Below are 23,808 nucleotides of genomic sequence, written 5' to 3' on the forward strand. Positions count from 1 at the left end.
AAATGATCTTTTTACATTAAAGATGTTTATAATTTTTTGTATAATTCTTGTCAACAGTACTTAGCCTTATGATTTTTGCAGATCTTTGCTGAATAGTATTAAATCACTGTTAAGAAAAAATTATAAATTGCGAAAAATTTTAAAAAAATTTTAACATTATATATTTCTCAATATGTTAAATAATTAATATTTTTCTTGAGCAAGAACCGCGAAGCATAAATTAAGAATTGTTAATTTATATTATACATACAAGTGCATTATTGAAATATTTATAGATATTTAATATTTTTACAACGAGGTAGTTAAATAATTAATTTTAAATATGTTACATATAAGAAATAAACCTTATCTATACGATCCTTATTCACTTAAGTTCAATTTTCTTTAAAAACTTTATTATTTATCTATCATTTAATAGATGGTTAAGCAATTAGTTTTAGAATAATATATGCTTTTCCAACCTTCCTAATCACATCATCAAAATATTACATCTAACGTTGCAATATTCAATCCTCTTATTATTTTAATGGAGATTAAATTCTCTATTTCTCCCTATATCAGCTCTAATAACTTTTTATCGATCGTCTTTTAAGAAAGCCTATTCATTTATACCTCTGTTACGTCCGGACCCTGAAAGAATGGGCTGTATGGAAGAACGTAACTTACTTACCCCGTGACACACTTTATTCGGGCGTGTGTATGGATCGGGTCGAACGAAGGGCCTGATACAGGTCAGCGACCGAAGGTCTCTTTAACTCTACGTTTTGCCTATTCGTTCGGTGGTCCCTTTTCGATAAAGGAATCTAATCCTTGTTACGCGGGATAGGACCTAGTGCGATCTCAGGATTTAGGGAAGAGAACGGGTTAAATAATTAAATTCTACATTAAATTAAAAAATACATATATTATATAAAAAAATATAAGGAAAGAAAAATATATCTTAGCAGTTATAGTTATGCATGAGTATGTGTGCGTGTATGTATATATTCTCGAGTATGTTATAATTAAAATTAAAATTTTCTAAATTCGGCGAAACACAGGTCCAATTTAAAATACAATAATAAAATTATGATAAACGATTCGCCAAGTCTAAGTTTGAAAATTATTCATCTATGTCAATGATTTCTCCCAAAGTAGTGATAATACATAGGAAATAATATAAAGGGGAAGAAAGGAAAAAAAAGGAAAAATAATAATAATAATGCAAGGAATGGGAAATTAAAAGAAAATGAAAGAGAGTAAAGAAAAATAGAAATGAAGAGTTAAATATATATAAAGAAGAGCTTAAACGAAAAATAAAGATAGAAAACAATACGATTTGTTGATAAATAAATCATAAAAGGCAATTAAAAGGAAATGAAAATTAAGGAATCGTTCGCAAACCGCCTTGCGGAGATTCTCAACGAACGGGGAATTGTTTGTGAATCGCCTTGCGGAGATTCTCGACGAACAGGTAAATTATTCGCGAACCGCCTTGCGGATTCTAGGCGAATTAGAAAGAACTAGGAATAAGGCTGGAGGAGAGGTGAAACAAGGATTGATTGAATGATAGTAATTAGTAAAGATTTAATGATTATTAAACTGTTTAAAATTATTTGTTAGACATAGATGTTTAAATTATGAGATAGTAAGATATGGAAAAGGGAGAAAATAATAGTTGCTCAAATTTACTCACAACTCGTTGGAATCACAAAAATAAGTGCGTTGATAAAATTACAATGGCTGAAGTCGGAGGTTTATAACATGAAGAGCCGAGTAGTGGAGATGCTCATCAGAAATTTCACATGATGCACAATTAAATGTTAACAAAATCATTTTCACTGTGATATAAAACAAATTAATAACTTAATTGCATAATGCAAGAAAAGGATCCCCGAGGCTATATAATTTTAAAATTGAATGGCTGAATCTTGACTGGAGCTGTCAACTGTACTGATTATAGTCCTAGTTAGTGCTTCTTATTGAACGCTTAGTGAACTAAATAGCAAGTGAACCAATGAACTAGAGAACTAATGAACTAATGAATTAGAGAACAAGTGAGCTCGCGCCTTGCGCTTGCATTTTTTAAAGTAGTTGCTCCTCCTCCTTACTGGATGGTGGGAATCTTTGAAAATCGAATCAAATGATTTCTATTACTCCCTTCTTAGGCCCAAGGAGTTAGATTTTTAGGAAGAAAGGGTGTCTTAGACCTCTAATTGGTTAAGCCCTTTTTCTTAAGGTTTGGCTTCACCATCCAGTAGAGAGTGGGAGCGATCTGATTTCCTTATCTCCTACGATTTGATTGAGAATGGCCTATTGATCCAGCGCACGTGCGATATTAATTTTATGGCTCTGCTCGTATTTACCTTTTGGTCAATTTCCCGATGACCAAGGCTCTTAGTTCAAAGTTTCTGAGACGACCCATTGATACGCGTGGATTGAATTTCTTATATTTCCGAGGGTCGTAAATTAAAATTTTATTTAAATTTTTCTAGCGCTATCTCGACTGGCCACTCTGCTTGTTTAACCGAGTTGGGTTTTCCTTATTTTAAATTCAACCCAATCGTTGATTACTTCTAAGAAACGTTTCGATGAAAAAACAGAATCGTGAAGTCCACCGGACGTAACACCTCTTATTATATATTTTAAAAATAATTCTAATTAAAAAAATATTTAGAGCTGTGAAGGGATTTCTTTCTCGATGTTAAAATTGAGATTAGCCTTTCGTTAATAGTGTTCAATTTTTGTCAAGATTAGTAGGCACCGTCGCCACGTACGTGTATCGTACTGATCTTCATGGTAGGCCAACTTTTTTCTATATTGCCGCTTTTCGGTATGACCTTCATGATATCTAACTTGCCACTATTTTCTTTGCGATTCTTGTAATACAACCCACCGGCTGCAATGCACATGCCTATCCCGCCAAATACCATCACGTATTTCAGAAAACTGCAAATCAAAATTTCAAATTAATGTTTGATTTATTTTATTTTATTGGTAAATTTGAAAAAAATTAAAGAAAATTTCTCTTTAATTTTCTTCAAATTTACCAATAAAATAAAATATATATTTGCAATTATGTTGCTGACAAAATTGATTAGATTATATAACTAAGCAAAAGTACTAGTTATCCATCAAAATATAATTATTCGAGAAATATTGTCGTAGGCTCACTTGACAACTGCTGTCAACTTGAACACCATCTTGATCTTATTAACATATTCGTCAGGGAGTAATATTCCTTCTTCCAACCAAAATAGCGGCAACAATGCCTCTGGGAAATTTTTCATCAATTTGAACTTCGGAATCGGTTGTACGAACATGTTGAACTGAAATCGCATATGCGCGCGTAGCGGCACAGCTGTCATCGGTTCGAAATCCATTTCTATTTCATGATCCTCCTATCAATGAAAATGATTTAATCACAGTGATTATATATTTCTCATCATATTTATTTATGTAATGTTTCTTTCAATGATATATATCATATTTGTATTTTCTTCTTATATTTATTTATGATCGATATCTATATATTTTTAACTTTTGTCGAGTGTACCTGAGTCGGATGCAAACCATCCACCAAATCCAACCAATTTGGCTCGCAATTGTAAAAGTGTGGAGGCGATCCAATGATAGGTGCACCTATACACTTCGACAAATCATAGAGATTTCTCGTTAGACAAGTATCCGGTGTCGGGCAGAAACATTTTTCTTCAGGATTCTTGCTCATATCTCCGAGGTCCGCCGTATAATGAAGAGTATTGATACCTGCAAATTCGAAAATACTATAAGAAAAAATTCAATGATGATAAGAACGTGTTTTATGTTATTTTGCTAATACTTTTTCTACCTTTCAAGGGAAACTATAATAATATATAATAATAGTTACATTGTAAACTTTATTAAAAAGACAATAAAATTATTTTTATTACGATATTATATTCATTATGTTATTATTATAGTAATTTTATGATTCAAAAGCTGTAAATTCAATTCTAACTTTAATGAGACATAGTGGGATTTTCAATTTGTATTTAATATAATTATATTTAACAAATCAAAATTAATATCGAAAGGCAGTTAAGAGCCAACGCAGTTGTAGGGCGTGGATAAAATAATTTCCAAAACAGCAACTAAATTTTAACGATCCATTCGCTTTATTCCAAACGTTTCGGACTCGATTCGAGCCTTCTTCAGTGATTAAGCATGCATGGTCTATAGAAGTGACGCGACTTCGTCAAGGCTGATCCATCCGAGAAAGCAAAAAGCCCTCTCAACGGTACAAAGCGCGAAGAGCGATGCATCGGACAAGAGACAGACCAGCAGAAACGACACGAAATAATCGACACGCTAACAATCGAATGTTAGCATTCTCTTGTCCGATGCATCGCTCTTCGCGCTTTGTACCGTTGAGAGGGCTTTTTGCATCGTGCTTTCTCGGATGGATCAACCTTGACGAAGTCGCGTCACTTCTATAGACCATGCATGCTTAATCACTGAAGAAGGCTCGAATCGAGTCCGAAACGTTTGGAATAAAGCGAATGGATCGTTAAAATTTAGTTGCTGTTTTGAAAATTATTTTATCCACGTCCTACAACTGCGTTGGCTCTTAACTGCTTTTCGATATTAATTTTGATTTGTTAATTTAGAGGAGCCTTTAACTTTGTTTATTTTATTATAATTATATTTGTTGGATAAGATAACTATTTTTTCTTCTTACTTGATTGTTTCATACGATTTATATACCTCTGACTCTGCTATGATAACGATAATGCGCGCTAATAGATCGACAGATTTCGTAAGCGAATGAGACAATGTCGTCGTCTGGCCCGAATAGAGGTGGGAAGATCGTTGAATCGGTACCGTTGTATTGATTACAATGATCTTCCGGCCAAATATCCAACGCAGGTTTACCATCCCATCCCACGACACGACCGACGTCTTTGTAATTTTTAATACCACGCAAAACTTTCATACGTTGCGGTAGGGCGCTCCCGTTTCTCTAATAAAATTATTCATCAATACAATTGTCATCAATACAACACGTGGGAAATGTTTATGACTTTTTCGTATTTTTCACATATGCATTTTTCGTAATCATAATGTCTAATTACAATCTTACTTTTATTCACAATTAGAGTTGCGATCAAATAATAACAGATTATTATCCTGCGTGACTCGCTTCTTTTTCATAATATACTATTAAATTTATAATTAATATTACTCATTAATATTTCACCGAGAAATCAGAAAAGTTAAAACAGTAACCAATAATAATAAAAAATATGTTACATGTCTGTGTGTGTCCACGCATATAAATATTTATGCATGTAAAAATATATCTATAAAAAATATATCCGGATATATAAAAATATATCCGGATATAAAAAAATAAATAAATAATTTAAATCGATGAAGGATACATGAGAAATATTAATTAACTTTATTAAAAATAATTGTGACAGTGAAAAATAAATAATCTTGAAAAGATAATCATAGATAATCATAAAATAAATCTTTGCTTAAAAAAAGGTCTTTGAATATAATTAAAATTTTAAATACAGTTGTATAGTTTCTATAACAAATAATCAAAGAGATATAATTTTTTAGAATTATAATTTTTTTAGAAATTATAGAATTATAATTTTTTTAGAATTAACTATATCTACCCCAGCGAGGAGAGAGAACTTGTAACGATTTTCTCCGTCCGGCACAAGAAGAAGTTTCGCTTCCGTCTTCAGCACCTTGCATGCTGCCGATCCAGCGAAGTCTGACACTGTGCAATCGACTGGCAGACCATCGAAAAGTATGTCTTTGGCTTTGGCTTTTACGAATATTGAGTCTGGTTTGTGGAAGATACTGTCGACCGCTTTGCCTATGTTATTCAACATAACATAAATTATCTTAATATCGCTAGTCAATTAATCAAAGGATCGTTGGAAATAATATAATCGACCAAAACTAGCCAGAAATTTTTTGTTTATTGATTACGATGTTTCGACCATATAGTTGTGGTCATTTTCAAGTAAATAAGATCAAATGACAGATATAAATCATAGTGTTGTAAAATGCACAAGTCACGTTTGCACGATCATTACATCTTAATAAATTTAAAATCGAAACGAAAATAAAAACGATGTGTCGGTGTGAGACTTCGTCAACGAACGTTCTTGACGAAGTCTCACACCGACCACAACCATATGGTCGAAATGTTGTAATCAATAAACAAAAAATTTCTGACTAGTTTTGGTCGATTATATTATTTCCATCCTTTTATTCAACATATTAATAAATGTTCTTAATTTAATTTAGAATTGGATCATCGAATAATCGTGTAGAAAATTCTTTTCTCGCACTTTATTCCTTTTTATTTTTATTAAAATAAAATTTAATTGTCGCACGACAAAATATATGTACATGTAATGCGAATATGACAGCAAAAAATAGAAATATATATAAAAATCTCATAAGCACACTCTTTATATTGACGAAAGTACATATACATTAGAGAAACATATCTCTCTTCTCACAATAGCTGAAGAATAAAGATACTACTACTATATTAGAGAAACATATCTTTCTCATGTTCCACTTTAAATCTTCCAGCATGCATTGTTATAGTCCGAGCCAACCGACCTATGCGATACATGACTGATACATTACCGCAATCGATACACGACATTGAAAGGAAATAATGATATTGTATATACGTACCAATAATTGGCATTGCAGCAGGCTTCTCCTTCAGGGTTATCAACGCCATGCTCAGAATCATTAGATGAGGAACCATCATGTCCTCGTTGCCCGTCAATCCGTGGCTTTTCTTGGGATTGAAAAACAATGTAGCTTTTATGCTATATTCGACGCTATCCTCATCCTCTCGATCGATGAGATCTATTTTCACCTTGTACTCACTAAAATGAACATCCGAGTTTTCGAACATTTTGAATAATAAATAGATTTATATAAAGATCTCAAAAAAGATTCGATTATTGCGGATTAGATTAAAATTTAGATCACTATAAGGTTGAAAATATATAAAAAAGAAATCGGAAGAAAAGAGAGTATAGAATTTGTTAATTTTTAATAAAGATAAATTAAAGATAAATTAAATGACAAATTAATTTTTGCGAATTTTTGTATCCGTAATTGATTATAAATTTTTTAATATTATGTTTATACTTAAACTCACTCATAAAAGAATGGTCCGACTTCTTGTAGTTTTGGCTTTTGACCCTGTACAACCTCATCAGGGTTAGTCACATTGAACAAATACATTTTAAAATCCACTGGATACGGAAAATTCGACCATATTTCGCGTATTTCACTGCCTGGTTTCAACATGACAGTCTACAAACATTAAATTTCGTTAGTTTCATAAAATCACATAAAAATGAACATAAAATAATGAAACGATGTTCCCATAGTTATAATAATTAAAAAATTTCGTAACCTTATAATACATAATTTCTATTTTTCTTTTAATATGTATATACGGATTTAAAACAATTTTACTAAAACTACTCAACTATTCGCAATTCGGTGACTAATATATAGATTTAGTATGAAATGTAACAATCATAAATTTGAAATATTATAATCAAAAACAGATCTCCACGAAAATTGCGTAAATTATGGTTTTGACATAACATATATACACACAGATACAAATATTTATGTTTATTAAATTTATACTGTGCAAATTAAGTAAATGTATGTATTTGTTAGTTATGATAGTCCTTCGATCATCTTTAAAAATGTTTTCTTATAAGTTCAAGAAAAGAAATCGCCATAATTTTAATGTCATTAGATCAAAAACTGGAATATATATAATGAGATACTAGAACATTATGCTAGAACATTATAGCGATTGACAGTAAGGTTTAAGGATTTCGTGATATGTAATCTGTAAAAATTTAATTTTATAAAAGAAAATGTTACAGCTTGCAAAAACACACATCTTCCGGTATATTCCATTAATTACACGAGTCACGCGAAAATAAGATTGTTGAATAAATAAAATTTTGAGACTTTTGAACTTTTCTATGATAAAAATACTTCAAAGCGCTATAAAATGTTTTATTATCGTAACAATATACACTGTTTAATAATGAAAAATCAGGGAATTAAAATAAATCGTTGTATAAGTATTATTATCATTACGTTATACAAATATCATTATCATTACGCTTAATGAGCTAATAGAACTAATAGAATGATATTAGTAAATTAATTGTTATATGATGTAGTAAATTTGTAAATTGTTACCTTCTTGATTTGAGACCTAATTAGTGAAGGAAATCCACACCACGTTATAATGCCGAAGAAAAACATACATCCACCGCCGATTCCGAGTTTCTTTATAGACACCATTTTAGCGCTCTGTGAATATGGAAATATCGAATAACATTTAAGCAGAAATGCACGATCGAATCTATATAGATATTTTAAACGAAATACGCAATTTAAATAATCTTGAGTTACTCAAAATCAAAGCTATACACTAAGTTTTCGTTGCTATACCAATCTAAAATAATTGTCAAAAGTTTGATTTCAATTTGAGAAACAATCGCATTCATAATTTAACTTCCTATGAATATATCATTTTTGCGGAGTCACGAGAGTCGCTGCTAGGACATTAAAACAACATTAATACAATGGAAACCTTATTATTATTATTAAATCCTTCAAGAACACAGAGCACATTGCCCAAGACTTTGCCGTAACATGGGAACACATATAGCAAGTGAAAACGCCTCATAAAATCGTATATTTTCCGAAGGGTACGAACGGTAACATCATACGCACGTTTCTTGGAAACCATGAATCTCTAATTTTATATGCTCTTGTCGATTTCACGTCAATTTTAATCTAAAAATGGCACCTTTTTCTCATTGCATTGATAAAAGAAAAATTTAAGATACCGCCTCGTATAATTTTTAAAACTGATCTTTTTAGGAAAAAGTCTGTCTATATATTTATATAAAATCAAATGAAATATATAATTATAATATATAATTAATATATTATAATATATAATTATAATATATAAATAAATTACCGTTAATTAAATTTAATGATAATATATATTATTAAATATACTATTATTATTATAAAATTATTAAATATAATAATAATAATAATATAATTAAATAAAAAATATGACCAAATTTAGTTAAAAAATAAAATTGAATATTATAGAAAAAAGAGAATTAAATATAAAACACGAGAGAGAGAAAGATTATTGCGAGAGTTAAGCTTTTATTTATGTAGGAAAATATCAAGCTAAAAATCTGTAAAAGTGGTACTAACAGATATAAATCAAAGAATAATTTTTTAATCTAATTCTTTGAGAATTTAAATATGATTATGATAAAAAGAAATGCTTGCAAAAAATTCGTTCTATGATTTGAATCGTCTTCATCTTTTTCGTTGCATCTATTTGTATGTTCGTAATCCAAACAAATAAATTAAGCACATAATTTTCTTCCTTCAAAGTCGATATCCGCATTCATCGTATATATTTAATATCATCCTCGGTATTCAGCTTCAACACATTTATTTTATTTCTCTCACAATCTCTTTCGCCAATTTTTCGTAAAAAAATCCTTTCGCGTAATTTATTTCTCTCTCGTGGTTTGATCCAAGATAAAAGATACAGCATATATACAAAAATTAAAATTCCGATTGTTTAGATCCTTATTCACTTCTTTCGTCGCGTAAGCAAATTCACGGATTACTCTCGTTCGTTCATTTGCGTTTAAAAAAAAATCTCGTGGTGAATATTTATTGCCAGAATCGCGTAAAGAAACGAGTTCACGAGTCGCAATGCGAGATGCGAAAGCCTCGACCTTCCTCCCCGTGTATCTTCGCACTGTCTTCACACCTGTTCGGCCTCCTGGCCGATTTCTTCGCCACCCTTGTCGTCGACGTCGCCGTTGATCGTACGCGGCTCGTCGCGAACAAACTGCCCAGGCGATAATGACACCGACGTCTTACACTAGACCGGCGTCGGCGTACTCTTGCTTGCTCGTCCCCATTGCAAACTTCTTGGCTTCAATTACTTAAACGTTGCGGCATCTCGAGCACAGCGGGATACAACTTTGTTCTACTCGGGCGTGATGCGATCGAAGGCATAGAATTTACTTGCTGACTCGCAAAAAGATATTAAGATCTAAAATTTATCTTAAAGCAGACTGCTATCTATCGAAATAATTGATATCATTCTATTTGATTGAAATAGAATGATATAATTAATTTAAAAAATTAATTAAACAGAATTAATTAGAAAGAAAGAATACATTATTTCATAATTTTCATTGGAGGATTTTTAATTATGTATAAGTTATCTTGTATAATTCTTGCTAGAGGCTATAAGCAGAAGACCTAAAATAGTCTTGAGATTATGTCAATATTATAAATAATTGCAATCATTAAAATTTCTTATTTTTATTCAATTCTTTTAAAATATATAACTCTTTGGTAAATACGTGTTATTTAAAAATATATATAATTTGCGATAACATGTTATTTTAATAATAGTCATGTTATAAGTGCGATCTATGTATAGATACGATTCTAGTAGAATCTAATGGCTTAAAAATATAATTTGCATTTAATATTAACGTTAATTATATTTCTCGATCGACTAAAATGTTACATTCTTTATGGAATCCATATGGGCATATTCCCAAGTTACTGTAATTATAACTATTAACAACTACCCAGGTAGCAGAATGACATCAAAAATCTTAATAACATTTTAATGATGTCATGGTACGTCATTAAGACATCTGAAGACATCATCCTGCTACCTGGGTACTTATTAGTTACTGGATCTAATTACAATCGTTTATCTGCTGATAAATTATAAACCTCAATAATTTAGTACTATTTATCTAAGTTTTCTATCTAAAAGTAATTAATCAGTCGAGAAATAATCAATAATTAAAATATAATCGTATTAAAATACGTTTAATCGTATAATAAATATACGTTTAATCGTATTAAAATACGATTAAAGTATTGTTCTAACTTCTAATATATTACTAATTATTTATTATATATATGTATATATATATATATATATATATAATATTATTAAATTAGAAATAATATTTCAAAAGAGAAAATTTAGAGAAATAATCTAACATCTAGTATATATGTAAAATTATTCTAACGTCTAAAATATCATTGTTATAATAATAATATTTTAAGAAAAAGAATTTAGAAATATAATTATTATATTAATATTATTATAGTAATATAATTATTGTATTAATTTAAAAAATTATTATATTGTATTTATATATAATATATATATTGTGAATATACACAATAATAATATTTTGAAGTTACAATTTAAACCGCGTAAGCCGGATATTGTTTCAATAGAATTATATTACGTTAAAATTATTTATCTAGCATAATTAGAATTATGCATATGCATTAGTAAAAGTATGTTATATAATAAAATCTTCCAAATTTTATTATTATTTTCAATACTTGAATCGAATTCGATATCGCGTGATTACTGTCATTTCTTAACCTTTTTGGTATTCATATAGATTAGGTAACGAATAATTATTACTCCCTGTTGAGAATAATTGTTAATCAATGTTGAGTGGTACCATTTCAGCTTATATCGTGCTGATTGTCGGTTTCCGTGACGCGCTGTTCTCTTCCTTGCCTGATTTTGGCAAAAAATCTGGTTGTGTAACCTTGTCCGCATTCTTCTCTTTATAATGTTTCACTGCAGCAGCAATCATCATGCCTATCCCACTCAGCATCATGAACCACATCAATATCCTAAAATAGAAAATTAAACAATGAATTCAATAACTTTATCATGAAAATATCTCGAAGAAATGAAGAAATTTATTTTGCAAAACTGTTTACAAAATTTTTCAAATTGATCTTATCTATTACAGTAACAGAATTTACAGTGTGTTTTGAAGCAATTTCGATGTTAAAATATAATGCAATAAAAATGAAAAATTATACGAAGTAATAACAAACTAAACTTTACTTACTTTGCGACTAAAATTTGTTTATACGCAACTTTGAATGGTTTTATCAAAACTTCCCCTAGTTCAAGTCCGTCCTCTATATAAAATATCGGGAAGAGCACTTCCGGGAAGGATTTCATTAATTTAAGTTTAGGAATAGGTCCGACCAACACGTTGAATTGAATCTTCTTATATGCTCTTATTGGAGTACCTGTCATTATCTCAAAATCGAAAGTCATCTGGTGCTTCTCCTAACAAGTAACATATAATCTCATAACCATCATAAATTCTTGATAATTCACGCCAATTTTCACGATTTAAGATTTATCCTATTTTGTTCTCTTATTTAATATAGACTCTTCTTATCATTATTTCCGAAAAAATAATTTTATTATAATCCTAGTAATGATATATTATTGCATCTGTAATATTTTAACAGTCTCTCGTAAAATTAAGTCTCTTGTAAACATCTAAACTTACAGGATCAGGATTCAATCCATCGATCATTTCGAGATATCATGGATCCGAATCAAGAAGATGAGGTAAGCTTATTCTTATAGACACGCTTTTGCAGGGATCTGCATTATATACATTTTTCGGCATGCATCCCTCAGGTTCGAGACAGAGACACTTGATATCCTCATCCGTAGACGGATCGCCTAAATCTGCCGTATAGTGCAGCGTTTTGAAACCTACGTTAAAAAATTATCGAAATTGTTTAATTCTATATTATCACTAATTTATAAATACAAAGTATTTCAGAAATGAACGAAATATGATTTTTGTAGAAATTGTATACTGAGAAAAATCATTTAATTGTACCAATAAGACGTATATGATTGAAGACATTTTGGTTAAATTAAACAAGAATTTCTAGTATCATAATAAGATTCGATTTTTTATAACTAGAACGTTTAATAAATTTTACTATGATTTGGTTAATATTTTCTGGTTGAATCTATAAAATTTCTTATTGCATTAACTTCTTTGCTTGCCGCTAGACGGCGAGCCACTCTTAACTTTACTCGTATTAAATATTTGCCATGAAATGTATATAAAGAACTAGTATTCACATTAAATCCAAAGTATATTTTTTTTCTTTTACGAGTAAGTGCCAGAAAGAGGACGCTCTTTGATTGTGTGTGTTTGAGCTGAATTCTCTTCTTGCATCACTGTTTATCAGTTTAATTTCTAACAAACTGAATTTAAAATAATTTATATAATTTATTCAATAATCTGGATTGAATTTATCCAATAATCTTGTTGGAATTTAGAATATTAAACAGACTTTTGAGATTAGATGGAAAAAATTTAGACGATTTGGTGCTGGCGAGTTTAGTATTATTAATCAGAAAATTTGGTAAATTTAACAGGAAGAAATTAATCTTGGTAATTCCTACAAGAATTCTGGTTTGTCTATTTTCCAACAGACATACTGATTGAATCTACCAGAATTCTAATTAATGCAACCAGATTTTTTTCTCAGTGTAGAATTTTATTATATCGATGATTTTTAATGTTCAGAATGGAGGCTCTATAATTTTTAATGTTAAATATTTTTATATTTAAATGTCTTACATCTTGTGTGTGTGTGTGTGTGTGTGTGTGTGTGTGTGTGTGTATGTGTGGGGATGTGTATAAAATATGTATTATATCTTTACGCATATAAATGTATCTTATATGTGTTTAAATGTTAATATATGTGTGTATGTGTGAAGTTTATTTAATTTAAGATTAATCTCAAATTCTCCAGAGAATTACTATTAATAGAATTTAATAAAATTATTTAAAAATCTAATATTATTTATTAATTAATCATTTTGTTTTTATTTTGTTTCTCTCATCATTAAATAAAGAATTATAATATTTTATAATTTATGTGCATACATGTTACATATTTAAAAGAAGTTTTTTAAAATAAGTAACATTTCTTTATAGATATTGATACTTTGAACCATCCCTGGTTCAACATAATAAGCAGGTATACTTCGGCAGACGTCTGGAAAGACTACCTAAATCTCTATCTTCGGTGAGAAACGGCGGGAAAATAGTTCCATCCGTGCCGCGATAATCGTTGCATGGATTATCAGGCCATATACTCATTTTCGTTGCATTTCCTATCGATAATGCACGTCCGACGTCTTTATAATTCTTGATTCCTCGAAATACTCTTATGCGATCTGGGAAATAGGTTCCATTTGCCTGAAATACAAATAATTGATATAAATATTTATAGGAATAATAAATAGGAAATATAAGAATAATAAGATAATATAGGAATAATAAATAGGAAATATAGAAATAATAAATAAGATAATAAATTTATAGGAATTGTTATAGAATATAATTACGAAAGATATATTTTTAAATATATATTTTTAAATATATTCTAAAAACAAAATATAAATAAATACATGTGTATACGTGTTAAATATTAAAATAATTAATATTTTTCTACACATTTTTTTAAACAAAATATAATTATATAAAATAATTAAATATATAATATAATTATTAAATTTAATTTTTCATAAATGATTTATTTTAATATAGCTTTTACAGCGCCATTTATTTTTGTTTTATAATTAAATATTTAAGAATATATTTTTTATATAGTTAAGGATATATTATACTTAAGAATTCTTTGTGCAAAATTAATATATCAATATATCTTTGAAGATATTAGACTAAAAGAGTATTTATTGTTATAGAATTGTTTTTAAAATCTTGCAGCAATATAAAAATATAATTGCGCAAAAAAATGTCGCTTTAAAATAATACAGATACATACCTTAGCGAGAAAACCATATCTATAACGTAATTCAGCCTCTCGGATGAGAATGTCTTCCTTTTCTTGTAACGCGCTACACACTGCGGATCCAGCGAAATCCTTTATCTCCGAACAATCGACACGTAAATCATAGAAGAATAGTTCTTTCATGTTAGTTTTAATAAATATTGATTCGGGTTTCTGGAAGATACTATCAAGCGCCTTGCCTAAAGATATTCATAATGTAAGAATTGATATTTCATCCTGTTTATTTTATTTTACAGTTTCAAAATTTTGAAATATAGTGTAGCATATTATTCATAACATGTATATATCAGAAAATAGATCAGACATATAGATTAATACAACTGATATGAAAAATTAAACTTTAAAAAGTAAATTTAAATCAATCAGTTATTATTAATTAATTATTATATTATTATTTATTAATTATTAATAAGATAATTTTTTAATTTATTTAGTAATTATTATATCGTGAGAAATAAAAAAATCACTCCGTCAAGATTATCATGTCAGCCTCTCCATCAACACACAGAGAAAGACTTAAGTCTTTCCTAGACTTTCAATTTTTCTCTGTGTATTGATGGAGAGGCTGACATGATAATCTTGACGAAGTGATTTCTTTATTTCTCACGATAATAGTTACTAAATTACTTTTACTCGAAAAGGACCAAAACCTATGGTCGAAACATTGTGATTCTGTACCATCAATAAAATTGCCAGTGTGATCGATTTTAATTAAACGTCTTTTACATTTTAACTTTCTTAATCATACGATATTTCATATGTTTATTCCATTACGTACTGATGACCCCCATCGCAGTTGGCTTATCTCTTTGTATGATCAGGATTATTGCTATGAGGGGATGAAACGAGTAAATCTCCGCATTCTCCGACATAACACTCTTTTCCGGATTGAAGTGCCAAGTTTGTCGTAAACTATACTCGACGGTATCGTCTGCGTCTCGGTCCTCAATGTTCTCCTTATCTCGATATAAACTGAAGATCATATCAATATCCATAAATTTCCATATCTTTATTTATTACTTTTGGTTATTTTCAATTATTATTTGTATAATTACAAATATACATTATTTAATAATTGCAAAATTGCACTTTCCAAATTTTTTTTAGATTTTAAATAAACTGCTCCAATTTGTATTCACATATTATTTAAAGCTCTCTATACTGTAAGAATTTAATCTAGCTATTTTTATAAAAAATTATGCAATTGGCTAAATTATCTTAATATCATAAATAAAATTACAATATTATAGAGAATATTATACTTACTCATAATGAAAAGATCCCACTTCCTGCACAATCGGCTTCGCTCCTGTTTTAATTTCAGATGGATTTGTTACGTTGAAAATGTAGATCTTGAAATCTAGTGGCTGCGGAAGTTTCTCCCGCAAAATCGCGCATTTCATCCCCCTTTTTCAACCTAATTTGCTGTAAATTTGTAAAACTTAATATTTTTACATACAAAGCTTTTTTCTCTATGTATCAAAAGTTCTGTGATTAATACTTTTATTTTCAGTGTATATATAATTGTTGGCCAATCAAATATGATCTATAGTAAAATGGATTTAAAATTCAAAAAAGAAGATTTCACTATATATTTATACATTTGTGAAACTTAATTTGTGATATCTTAAAATTGACAAAATCATCATTCATTTAATTCTGATTTTAATATTTCGAAAATAGATCGCCAAGAAAAAACATGTAATCATTACTTACAGATTTGACTTGTGATTTCAATATAGCAGGAAATACTGCAATGTAGATAATAAACATCATGGAAAACAGGAGCCGGCAAGTCCGAGTCTTTTTACAGACACCATATTATAAATCTAAAACACACACGCACGCCACAAACAAACTGAATTATATTTTTTATCTTGCACCTTTCAATAAAAAATTATCAGCACCTTATATCCTTCAGTAACATGTAGCACAATGTTGAGGATTTTGCCGATCGTGAAAAAGGATAACAGACGCCTCAGATTCGAATTATGCATAGCATTGTTTATATGACGTAAAACACGACGCGTGTTGTTTTCTAATTTGAATTTTTTGCAAAGAAATTCTTGAAAAATACCCATTCTTTGCACTGACAAGAATTTCAATTTTTAAAACAGACAAAAAATCTTAGATTATCAAATTTAACAAGAAATCTCGATTCTTAAAATCTTCGATCTTTAAAAATAATATTCAATATTTAATTATCAAAAACTAACAAATTTCCCTTTAATAACACTTGATTTTTAAAAATAATAAATTCTTATTTTAAATTAACAAAATCTCTTTCTTTTCCAAATAATGTAAAATAAGAACTCCACAATTATCGAGAGAGAATTCTCAATCCTTAAAATTAATAAATTTTTAGATTAATTTCTTTAAATCATGGAATATTTTATATTTCATTTTTTTCTTTATTGGATCGTCTGTTTTTAGGAAGCATCTGAGTAGCACACCTGAATAAATTTTTCTTCAGAAAACTTCTATAACAAAAAAATTGCTCTTTTCGTCTTGTGCTCTGACCTCGAGCACTTCTTGTCATCGGTCCTCAGCAATTCTCACTAGTGAACTACCTAGTGCCCAGAGTTTCTCTCACGTTCACAGTTTCTCACATATATATATATCTATATCTATATCTTTATTTGTACACTGATTCGTGATTCGTCGACATCAATTTATTGCGACTGCGCGATCAGTAACTTTTGGATAAGATTTATTAGTCTGCGGTGAAAATACAAGTGCGACTATCAAAATAGGTTTCTAGGTACTTTATCTATTTTTGCATTTTATTATTTTATTTTCTTATTTTATACCGATTTAGAAGAGATTAGATTAGATAGATTAGATTAGACTAGATTACATTTCAATTATATCAAGAAGCTAATAATGCGACAAAAAGAATGAAAAACTATTATGATTTTAAAATGGCCGCAGGTTTCATCTAAATTGAAGAATAAAATCTGAAATATTAAATTTATATATGTTCAAAATAAGCATGCACATTTAAAGAGTAATAGATTCCTATCTTTTTAAATTATTTTTTAATAAGGTTCACTTTTGTTTCGCAAAATATCATATATAATTGCTATAAAATAGCAATAATATTTTACTAAAATAAATTGTCAATATAACATTTATCACATTTACATATAATTTTAAAATAGAAAATATAAAATAAAGTAATATTTTATTATATATTTTTTTTAAATTTTGTTATTTATTGAATACGATTTAAATCTTTTAGAAGTATAGAAACTCTAAAGAGTATCTCTAAAGTAAAATATCTAAGATCCAGTTGCACCAATATTATTTTAACTTTAAGTGAAACTTAAATATATGTCTGTCTATTTATTTAGAAAGAAAGATAAAAATAGACATATATTTATATCTCGTTTGAAGCTAAAATAACGTTGATGCAACCGAGCCTAAAATATCTAAAATAATCTAAAATAAATCTAAAGTATCTAAAGAAAACAAAAAATTTCTAAAACTGTAATTAATTATAAAATAACTTTTAAGTAGTTAAAAAAATAAAAAATATAGGATATATGTATAATGTAAATTATCATTTATTCAACATGTAATATTTTAATAACACAAATATATAATTGAATCAAATTATAAACACTTAAATTTTAATAAAAAAATTTTCTTATAAATTTTATTTATAATAAATTACCAAAATTATTATAATTATACCGATAAAAAACTTTGAAATGAAACAGTTTTTAATATCTAGTATTTTTCTCATACAAAATTATTTTTATAAAACATGTTCCTGCTTATTAATAATATATACAAGTATACATTGTTAATCAATTAAATTTTGGTGGACGGGAACAGAGTTTGCTCTATTGTTACGCCCGCGGCGAGGACTTCGATTAATATCGAAGACGCGCGCGAAGAGATCGGCCGCTCGCGAGACGCGCGATATGAATGAACACTTTCGTAAGGAACTAAGAACTTTAGTGCACAACATCACAACACAGAACACTACGAACGGTAACACAGAACGTAATACACAATATTAGCAATTCGGCTCGGCTCGATACAGAAACACGTCCGCGCAGCTTGACAGCTGGAACCGAACTCAAATGACAGACGCTGCTGTCAACACGGCGCCGTCCCGATAAACACGGACATCAGGGCCGTAACACTATATATCAATTATAAATTTAGTTTAATGTATGCGAAATGTATATCACATTTTCGCTAGTTTCACACTTAGAAAAAATGTCAAGATAATTAAACACGCAAAGATATTTTTGCAATTTATTATACATTGGACTATAGATATACTGATGGTAGTGTGTGAGATATCAGAACAAATAAAATTCACAAAAGCAGAGCTCTAATTGTAAGAGAAACACAGCAAAAAAAATTAACTATAATTAATTATAATTACATTTTATTAAATATATTTTATTCTATAAATTAAGGATATACATATATATATATATATATATATATATATATATATATATTGTGTTTCTCTTACAATTAGAGCTATGCTTGTGTGAATTTTACTTGTAGAAATTAACATATATATTAAAATATGAAAATACATATATATATATATATATATATATATTTATATTTATATTTTAATATATATGTTAATTTATACAAATAAAATTCACACAAGCATAGCTCTAATTGTAAGAGAAATTGTAAGAGAAAAAAAAAATATATATATATATGTATATTTTTATATTTTAATATATATGTTAATTTATAGAGTAAAATATTTAAATGTTGACGCTTTTTATCCCATATCGCTCGATGTTATAAGGATATATATATATATATATATATATATATATATATATATATATATAAATCATTTAATTAAAATGGATCTCAAGACATTTAAATTCAATATAAAATATATTTTTTAATATAAAATATATATTTGTATTATAAAATAAATTTAATATGACAACAAATTACAATAAATCAATGACAATAACAATAAATCAAATTAATATTAATCTTTCATGTAACCTGGTATAACTTGTTTCAATTGATCTCTTGGAGTTCATTTCTTTCGATCGCGATGATGTTTGTCACGTTTAAGTCAGTATTATGGATCCGCGCCTTTGGTGTCAAGTGTAACGCCTATCGAACGCAAAAGGCGCCGAAGGATTAATTAAATATGAGTCCACTATAGATACTCTATAGTACTCGCTACGAGCAATTCCTATACATTATTACTAACGTCTATCGTAGACGTAGTTATCATAACCGAGGTCTTATTAAAATAAATCGCTATATACAAAAGAAAGTCAAAGTTTTCGCATGCGATTAAGTAAAAGTATTAAGAAGATCACATATTCTTATAAAGAAATCGTAATAATGGAGTTATTAAGAGGAGATTGAGTATATTCTTTGTGATATTTGCAGCTGCATACTTATAATCATGCAATATAACATAGATTAACGTTCTGCTAATTAAATTCTCACACAATAATATTTTTAAAATTTTCTTGTACAAATTCACATTTTTATATATAATTTGTTATGAAATATAAAAAATATAAAATTAAAAATAGTAAGTAAAATAAAAAAATAATAAAATCTTAAAGGAAAGAATGTATCATACATGTAGCGAATTTACTTTAATAAATTCCATCTCTTGAAGCCGAATTATATCACGTAGATAAACAAAGTACAAATTACACTTTATATGATGCGTCATACTACACTATGAAATTCGAATCGGAATAATTTTCGTACAATTACGAATCTGTTTGTCAAATTTGCTTATTTATACAATTCACAAGCAAAATTTTTCCTCGTCAAAGCAGAACAGTCGCGTTTTTTGCCGAGAGGAAGAAAATCCGTACGTCTACATCGCTAAACGTAAAACGGATACTGAGAGCTGTAATGGCGAAGAGATAGCGATTCGCCGTAACGGGGTTACGATATTGTTTCAGAGCATACGAATTAGACGGATGATATGAGCCTTTTTCTCGGATGACAGAGGGCGAGAACGCGTTCACGTGTTTTTCTCGCTTTATTTACGGAACAGCCGTATGGTTGGCGAATGATGGTCGATAACCGGTAGCATCGCGTTTGTTCGCACGATCGCTGATATATCGTGTATAGTTAACCTTCTTAGGTAGCAGCTGACGCGTTATGCTTGTTTATCTTTCCTGTAACTATGGAACTTACTTGCTAAACAATTTATTACCTAAAGCAACTGTTAAGCACGCTGAGATAAAGATAATTTCATTTTCCCTAGCTTAAACTGCATCAAAGTACGCAGGAATAAAATAATTTATTTACTTGTATTTTTAATTAATAATAATTAATTAATAATAATAATTAATGTAGTTTTATTGAAGATTAAAAGATTTTATTACATCGATGTTACTCTCTCATTAAAGAGAACGTAGATGATTTAAGAAATAATCTAGGTTTCTATCAGAGCATTTTTTTCTCCCCCCGCAATAAATCGCGATCAATCGCGAATAACTGAAAATCAATGATGATATTTCGGGGTTGATTGAAAAAAATGTAGTCCTCCAACCTATAGACGCAAGTAGATTTATGTATGCTTCCTAACACGAGCTACGCGACGCCTCGACTAATAACAAGTATTCGCTCGTCAACAATGCATGAGAGAGTCGCTACGTGGAAAACGCGATTTTTTCCTATCGCCTCCATTGGTACACTTTTCCGATCGTAGGAGATGTGACGTTTTTCATCCCACGTCGCTCGATGCGCAAGCACGGGGTGGAGATTCGAGGACCCGCGATGGAGTCTCATTGGTGGACGATACCACCTCCCAACGTGATAGGGGTTGCTACATGCTTACGCAAAAATCTTTGCATTTACGTTTCTTCTCGCATATTTGTATTTTCATTGTTCTGCATTGATCCGAAACTTTTCTCACAAAGGTTACAGATTTTCTAGTTGTAATATTGATTATAAGATACTTCAGTGTTCCAAGTATCACTACTTACACGATTACTTTCCTTGTCTGTAAAATAAATAAAAGTTATATTATTTTTTTTATCAAATTAAATACTTAATGTTTTTCTCTTTTACGAAATATTATATAGTATGTTGTGTATATAATAAAATATCGACATTATTATAAAAAATTGTTATTGTGAATACAAATATAATAGTTAAAAGACAAGGCCGTTTGGACAAACCACAAAATAATTTATGGCTTTATAAACTTGCTACCATTAGGTATATAAATGCATAAGTAACTCATTCTTACCTTGTATTATAACTATCTTACGAGTCGGGCAGGTAACTTTGTTACTGCATTAATGATGATGACAATACTTTTATTTAGTTTCTCTTTTTCTCTTTCACACGCACAGCAACTAAAAATTTTCATATAGAATTTCTATTAATGTAAGAACAATATAAAGATAGAAAAATTCTAACAGATACACACAGAAAAAAGGAGAAAATATAAATGTTTTCATAATATTGATTAAAAAAAAAATAGATGAAGATTTATCAATTCTTAATATATTATATATTTACAGGCAAGATTAATTATGATTAATAAAATGTCTAGAATATAATTGCACTTATATAATGCGCTATCATTATATTACACAAATTATGGATAGATTAAGTAACGATAAGCGATGAATACATAATATCGTCGAGGCGGAGATGCATTATCACCAGCCATGCGATTTATAGTGCGCATGTATGGTAACCGGCACCGGATACGGTTTCGACACGTGTACCGGTACAGCCACGTGTACCGGATAAGGCCGATCCACGTGCACGATCTTCTCGAAGGTGACGGGATATGGTTTAGGCACCGGTACCGGGACATGTATCGGCCGATCCACCGGAACATGCACCGGTTTCTCAACCGGCACCGCGACCGGCCGATCCACGTGAACGACCTTCTCTACAGTGACAGGATACGGTTTAGGAACCGGCACTGCCACGTGAACGATCTTCTCCACGGCTACGGGAACCGGTATGTGTTTGGTGACTGGCACCGCTATAAGCACCGCGATCGGTTGCGGTACCGGTTGCGATATCGGTTGCGGAAAAGGTACTGGTACTGCCGCTGGAAGAAAATAGAAATGTTAATTAATACGTAAATCATTATAATTAAAATGTCATTCATTTAAATTCCACTTATATAATAAATTAATGGAATTTATTTACTTGTGTTTTTAATTAATTACTCAAATTCTATTAATAAAATTAATAAAATTTGAATAGATTAAAAAACAGGTAAATAAAATTAAAGCTTTCCTCTTCATCGCATATAAATTTTTCGGTAGTAGACAAACGTTTTATTATAAACTATGTTTTAACTGTTGCATAATTTTATATTAAAATGTTTGCATTTTTGAAACATTTAACAGATATAAATATTTAACAGATATAATTTAATAGATATAGATATAAATTCATTAACCTATTGGATATCCAATAGCTATGGCTGGCTGTTCCGGTACGTGTCCCGGTATCGGATGCGCGAGATCTGGCGCTGGAACTTCATAAACTGGAGGTGCTGGAGCTGCTAGAGCCGATGAAATCGATGGCGGACCGTACAGCTGTTCCTGCTGCTCCTGCTGAAACTGTATCCCTGCAAACCGTCCAACTCTCTTTTTTGATATTTCTTCTCCTCAATAGTTCTCTTCCGTTGATCTGAATTTCTCCCAGCGATAACTGCTATACCGCTAGCTAACATTAGCGACATCATCTATGAAAACGTGATAAAGAGACATTAAATAATGAATTCATGCTTTGCAGAATTTTTTCTTCCCAACAATTACTTTTTAATTTTAAATAAATATGTTATTTATGTTGTCTGCACTCTTATGAGATAATAAAGGAAACGTTTTATAGCGTAAGCTTTTACCGTTTTCCTCCTCTTTCTCTTTCAAACACATGTCATAAACTTTAATTTACCTTCGTCTCTGCTTACTATCTTTACATATGCATATTAGCACTTTTCTTCTTATTTAAATGTTTGAAAACACTTCCTGGTTGGAAATACTTTCAGCA

The 23,808-nt window shown here is 29.5% G+C and overlaps 2 protein-coding genes and 1 pseudogene across 3 annotated transcripts; all 3 read right to left on the bottom strand.

Annotated features, from left to right (window-relative positions):
- Positions 1 to 315: 315 nt before the first annotated feature.
- On the bottom strand, positions 316 to 9,959 carry LOC105251974 (sensory neuron membrane protein 1). 2 transcript variants are annotated; one of them, XR_003123461.1, is made up of 10 exons: positions 8,645 to 8,873; positions 8,248 to 8,361; positions 7,172 to 7,329; positions 6,694 to 6,893; positions 5,649 to 5,854; positions 4,726 to 4,981; positions 3,536 to 3,747; positions 3,154 to 3,380; positions 2,610 to 2,928; positions 316 to 612 (listed from the first exon to the last, which is right to left on the bottom strand). XR_003123461.1 is itself a non-coding variant. In XM_025412968.1 (9 exons), the coding sequence occupies exons 2-9, from the start codon at positions 8,350 to 8,352 to the stop codon at positions 2,733 to 2,735; spliced, it is 1,560 nt and encodes a 519-aa protein (XP_025268753.1). In that variant the 5' UTR covers positions 8,353 to 8,361; positions 9,866 to 9,959. The 2 variants fall into 2 exon arrangements, 1 of the variants encoding a protein (XP_025268753.1); XM_025412968.1 differs by lacking the exons at positions 316 to 612; positions 8,645 to 8,873 and adding an exon at positions 9,866 to 9,959 and having other exon boundaries at positions 2,733 to 2,928.
- Positions 9,960 to 11,457: 1,498 nt separating this feature from the next.
- Positions 11,458 to 17,575, bottom strand: LOC105255603 (annotated as a pseudogene).
- A 4,741-nt stretch (positions 17,576 to 22,316) lies between these two features.
- Positions 22,317 to 23,693, bottom strand: LOC112639362 (cyclin-dependent kinase inhibitor 1C-like). The gene is made up of 3 exons (XM_025413061.1): positions 23,663 to 23,693; positions 23,216 to 23,422; positions 22,317 to 22,858 (listed from the first exon to the last, which is right to left on the bottom strand). Exons 1-3 carry the CDS (start codon positions 23,691 to 23,693, stop codon positions 22,455 to 22,457), a joined length of 642 nt encoding a protein of 213 aa, XP_025268846.1. The 3' UTR covers positions 22,317 to 22,454.
- Positions 23,694 to 23,808: the final 115 nt, after the last annotated feature.

Source organism: Camponotus floridanus, unplaced genomic scaffold (genome assembly GCF_003227725.1).
Source record: "Camponotus floridanus strain SB8 unplaced genomic scaffold, Cflo_v7.5 scaffold6, whole genome shotgun sequence".
In the NCBI taxonomy this organism is placed as follows: domain Eukaryota; kingdom Metazoa; phylum Arthropoda; class Insecta; order Hymenoptera; family Formicidae; genus Camponotus; species Camponotus floridanus.

What these genes read in the sequence shown, in the direction of transcription:
- LOC105251974 (XM_025412968.1), bottom strand. Translation starts at nt 8,352, where the DNA reads ATGGTGTCTATAAAGAAACTCGGAATCGGCGGTGGATGTATGTTTTTC. An exon ending in TTAGGTCTCAAATCAAGAAG is followed by an intron (nt 7,330 to 8,247) that starts GTAACAATTTAC and finishes TAATGTTTGTAG; the next exon opens with ACTGTCATGTTGAAACCAGG. An exon ending in ATGGTTTGCATCCGACTCAG is followed by an intron (nt 3,381 to 3,535) that starts GTACACTCGACA and finishes TTTCATTGATAG; the next exon opens with GAGGATCATGAAATAGAAAT.
- LOC112639362 (XM_025413061.1), bottom strand. Translation starts at nt 23,693, where the DNA reads ATGTGTTTGAAAGAGAAAGAGGAGGAAAACG. An exon ending in AGAGAAAGAGGAGGAAAACG is followed by an intron (nt 23,423 to 23,662) that starts GTAAAAGCTTAC and finishes ACTATTGAGGAG; the next exon opens with AAGAAATATCAAAAAAGAGA. An exon ending in AGCTATTGGATATCCAATAG is followed by an intron (nt 22,859 to 23,215) that starts GTTAATGAATTT and finishes ATTTTCTTCCAG; the next exon opens with CGGCAGTACCAGTACCTTTT.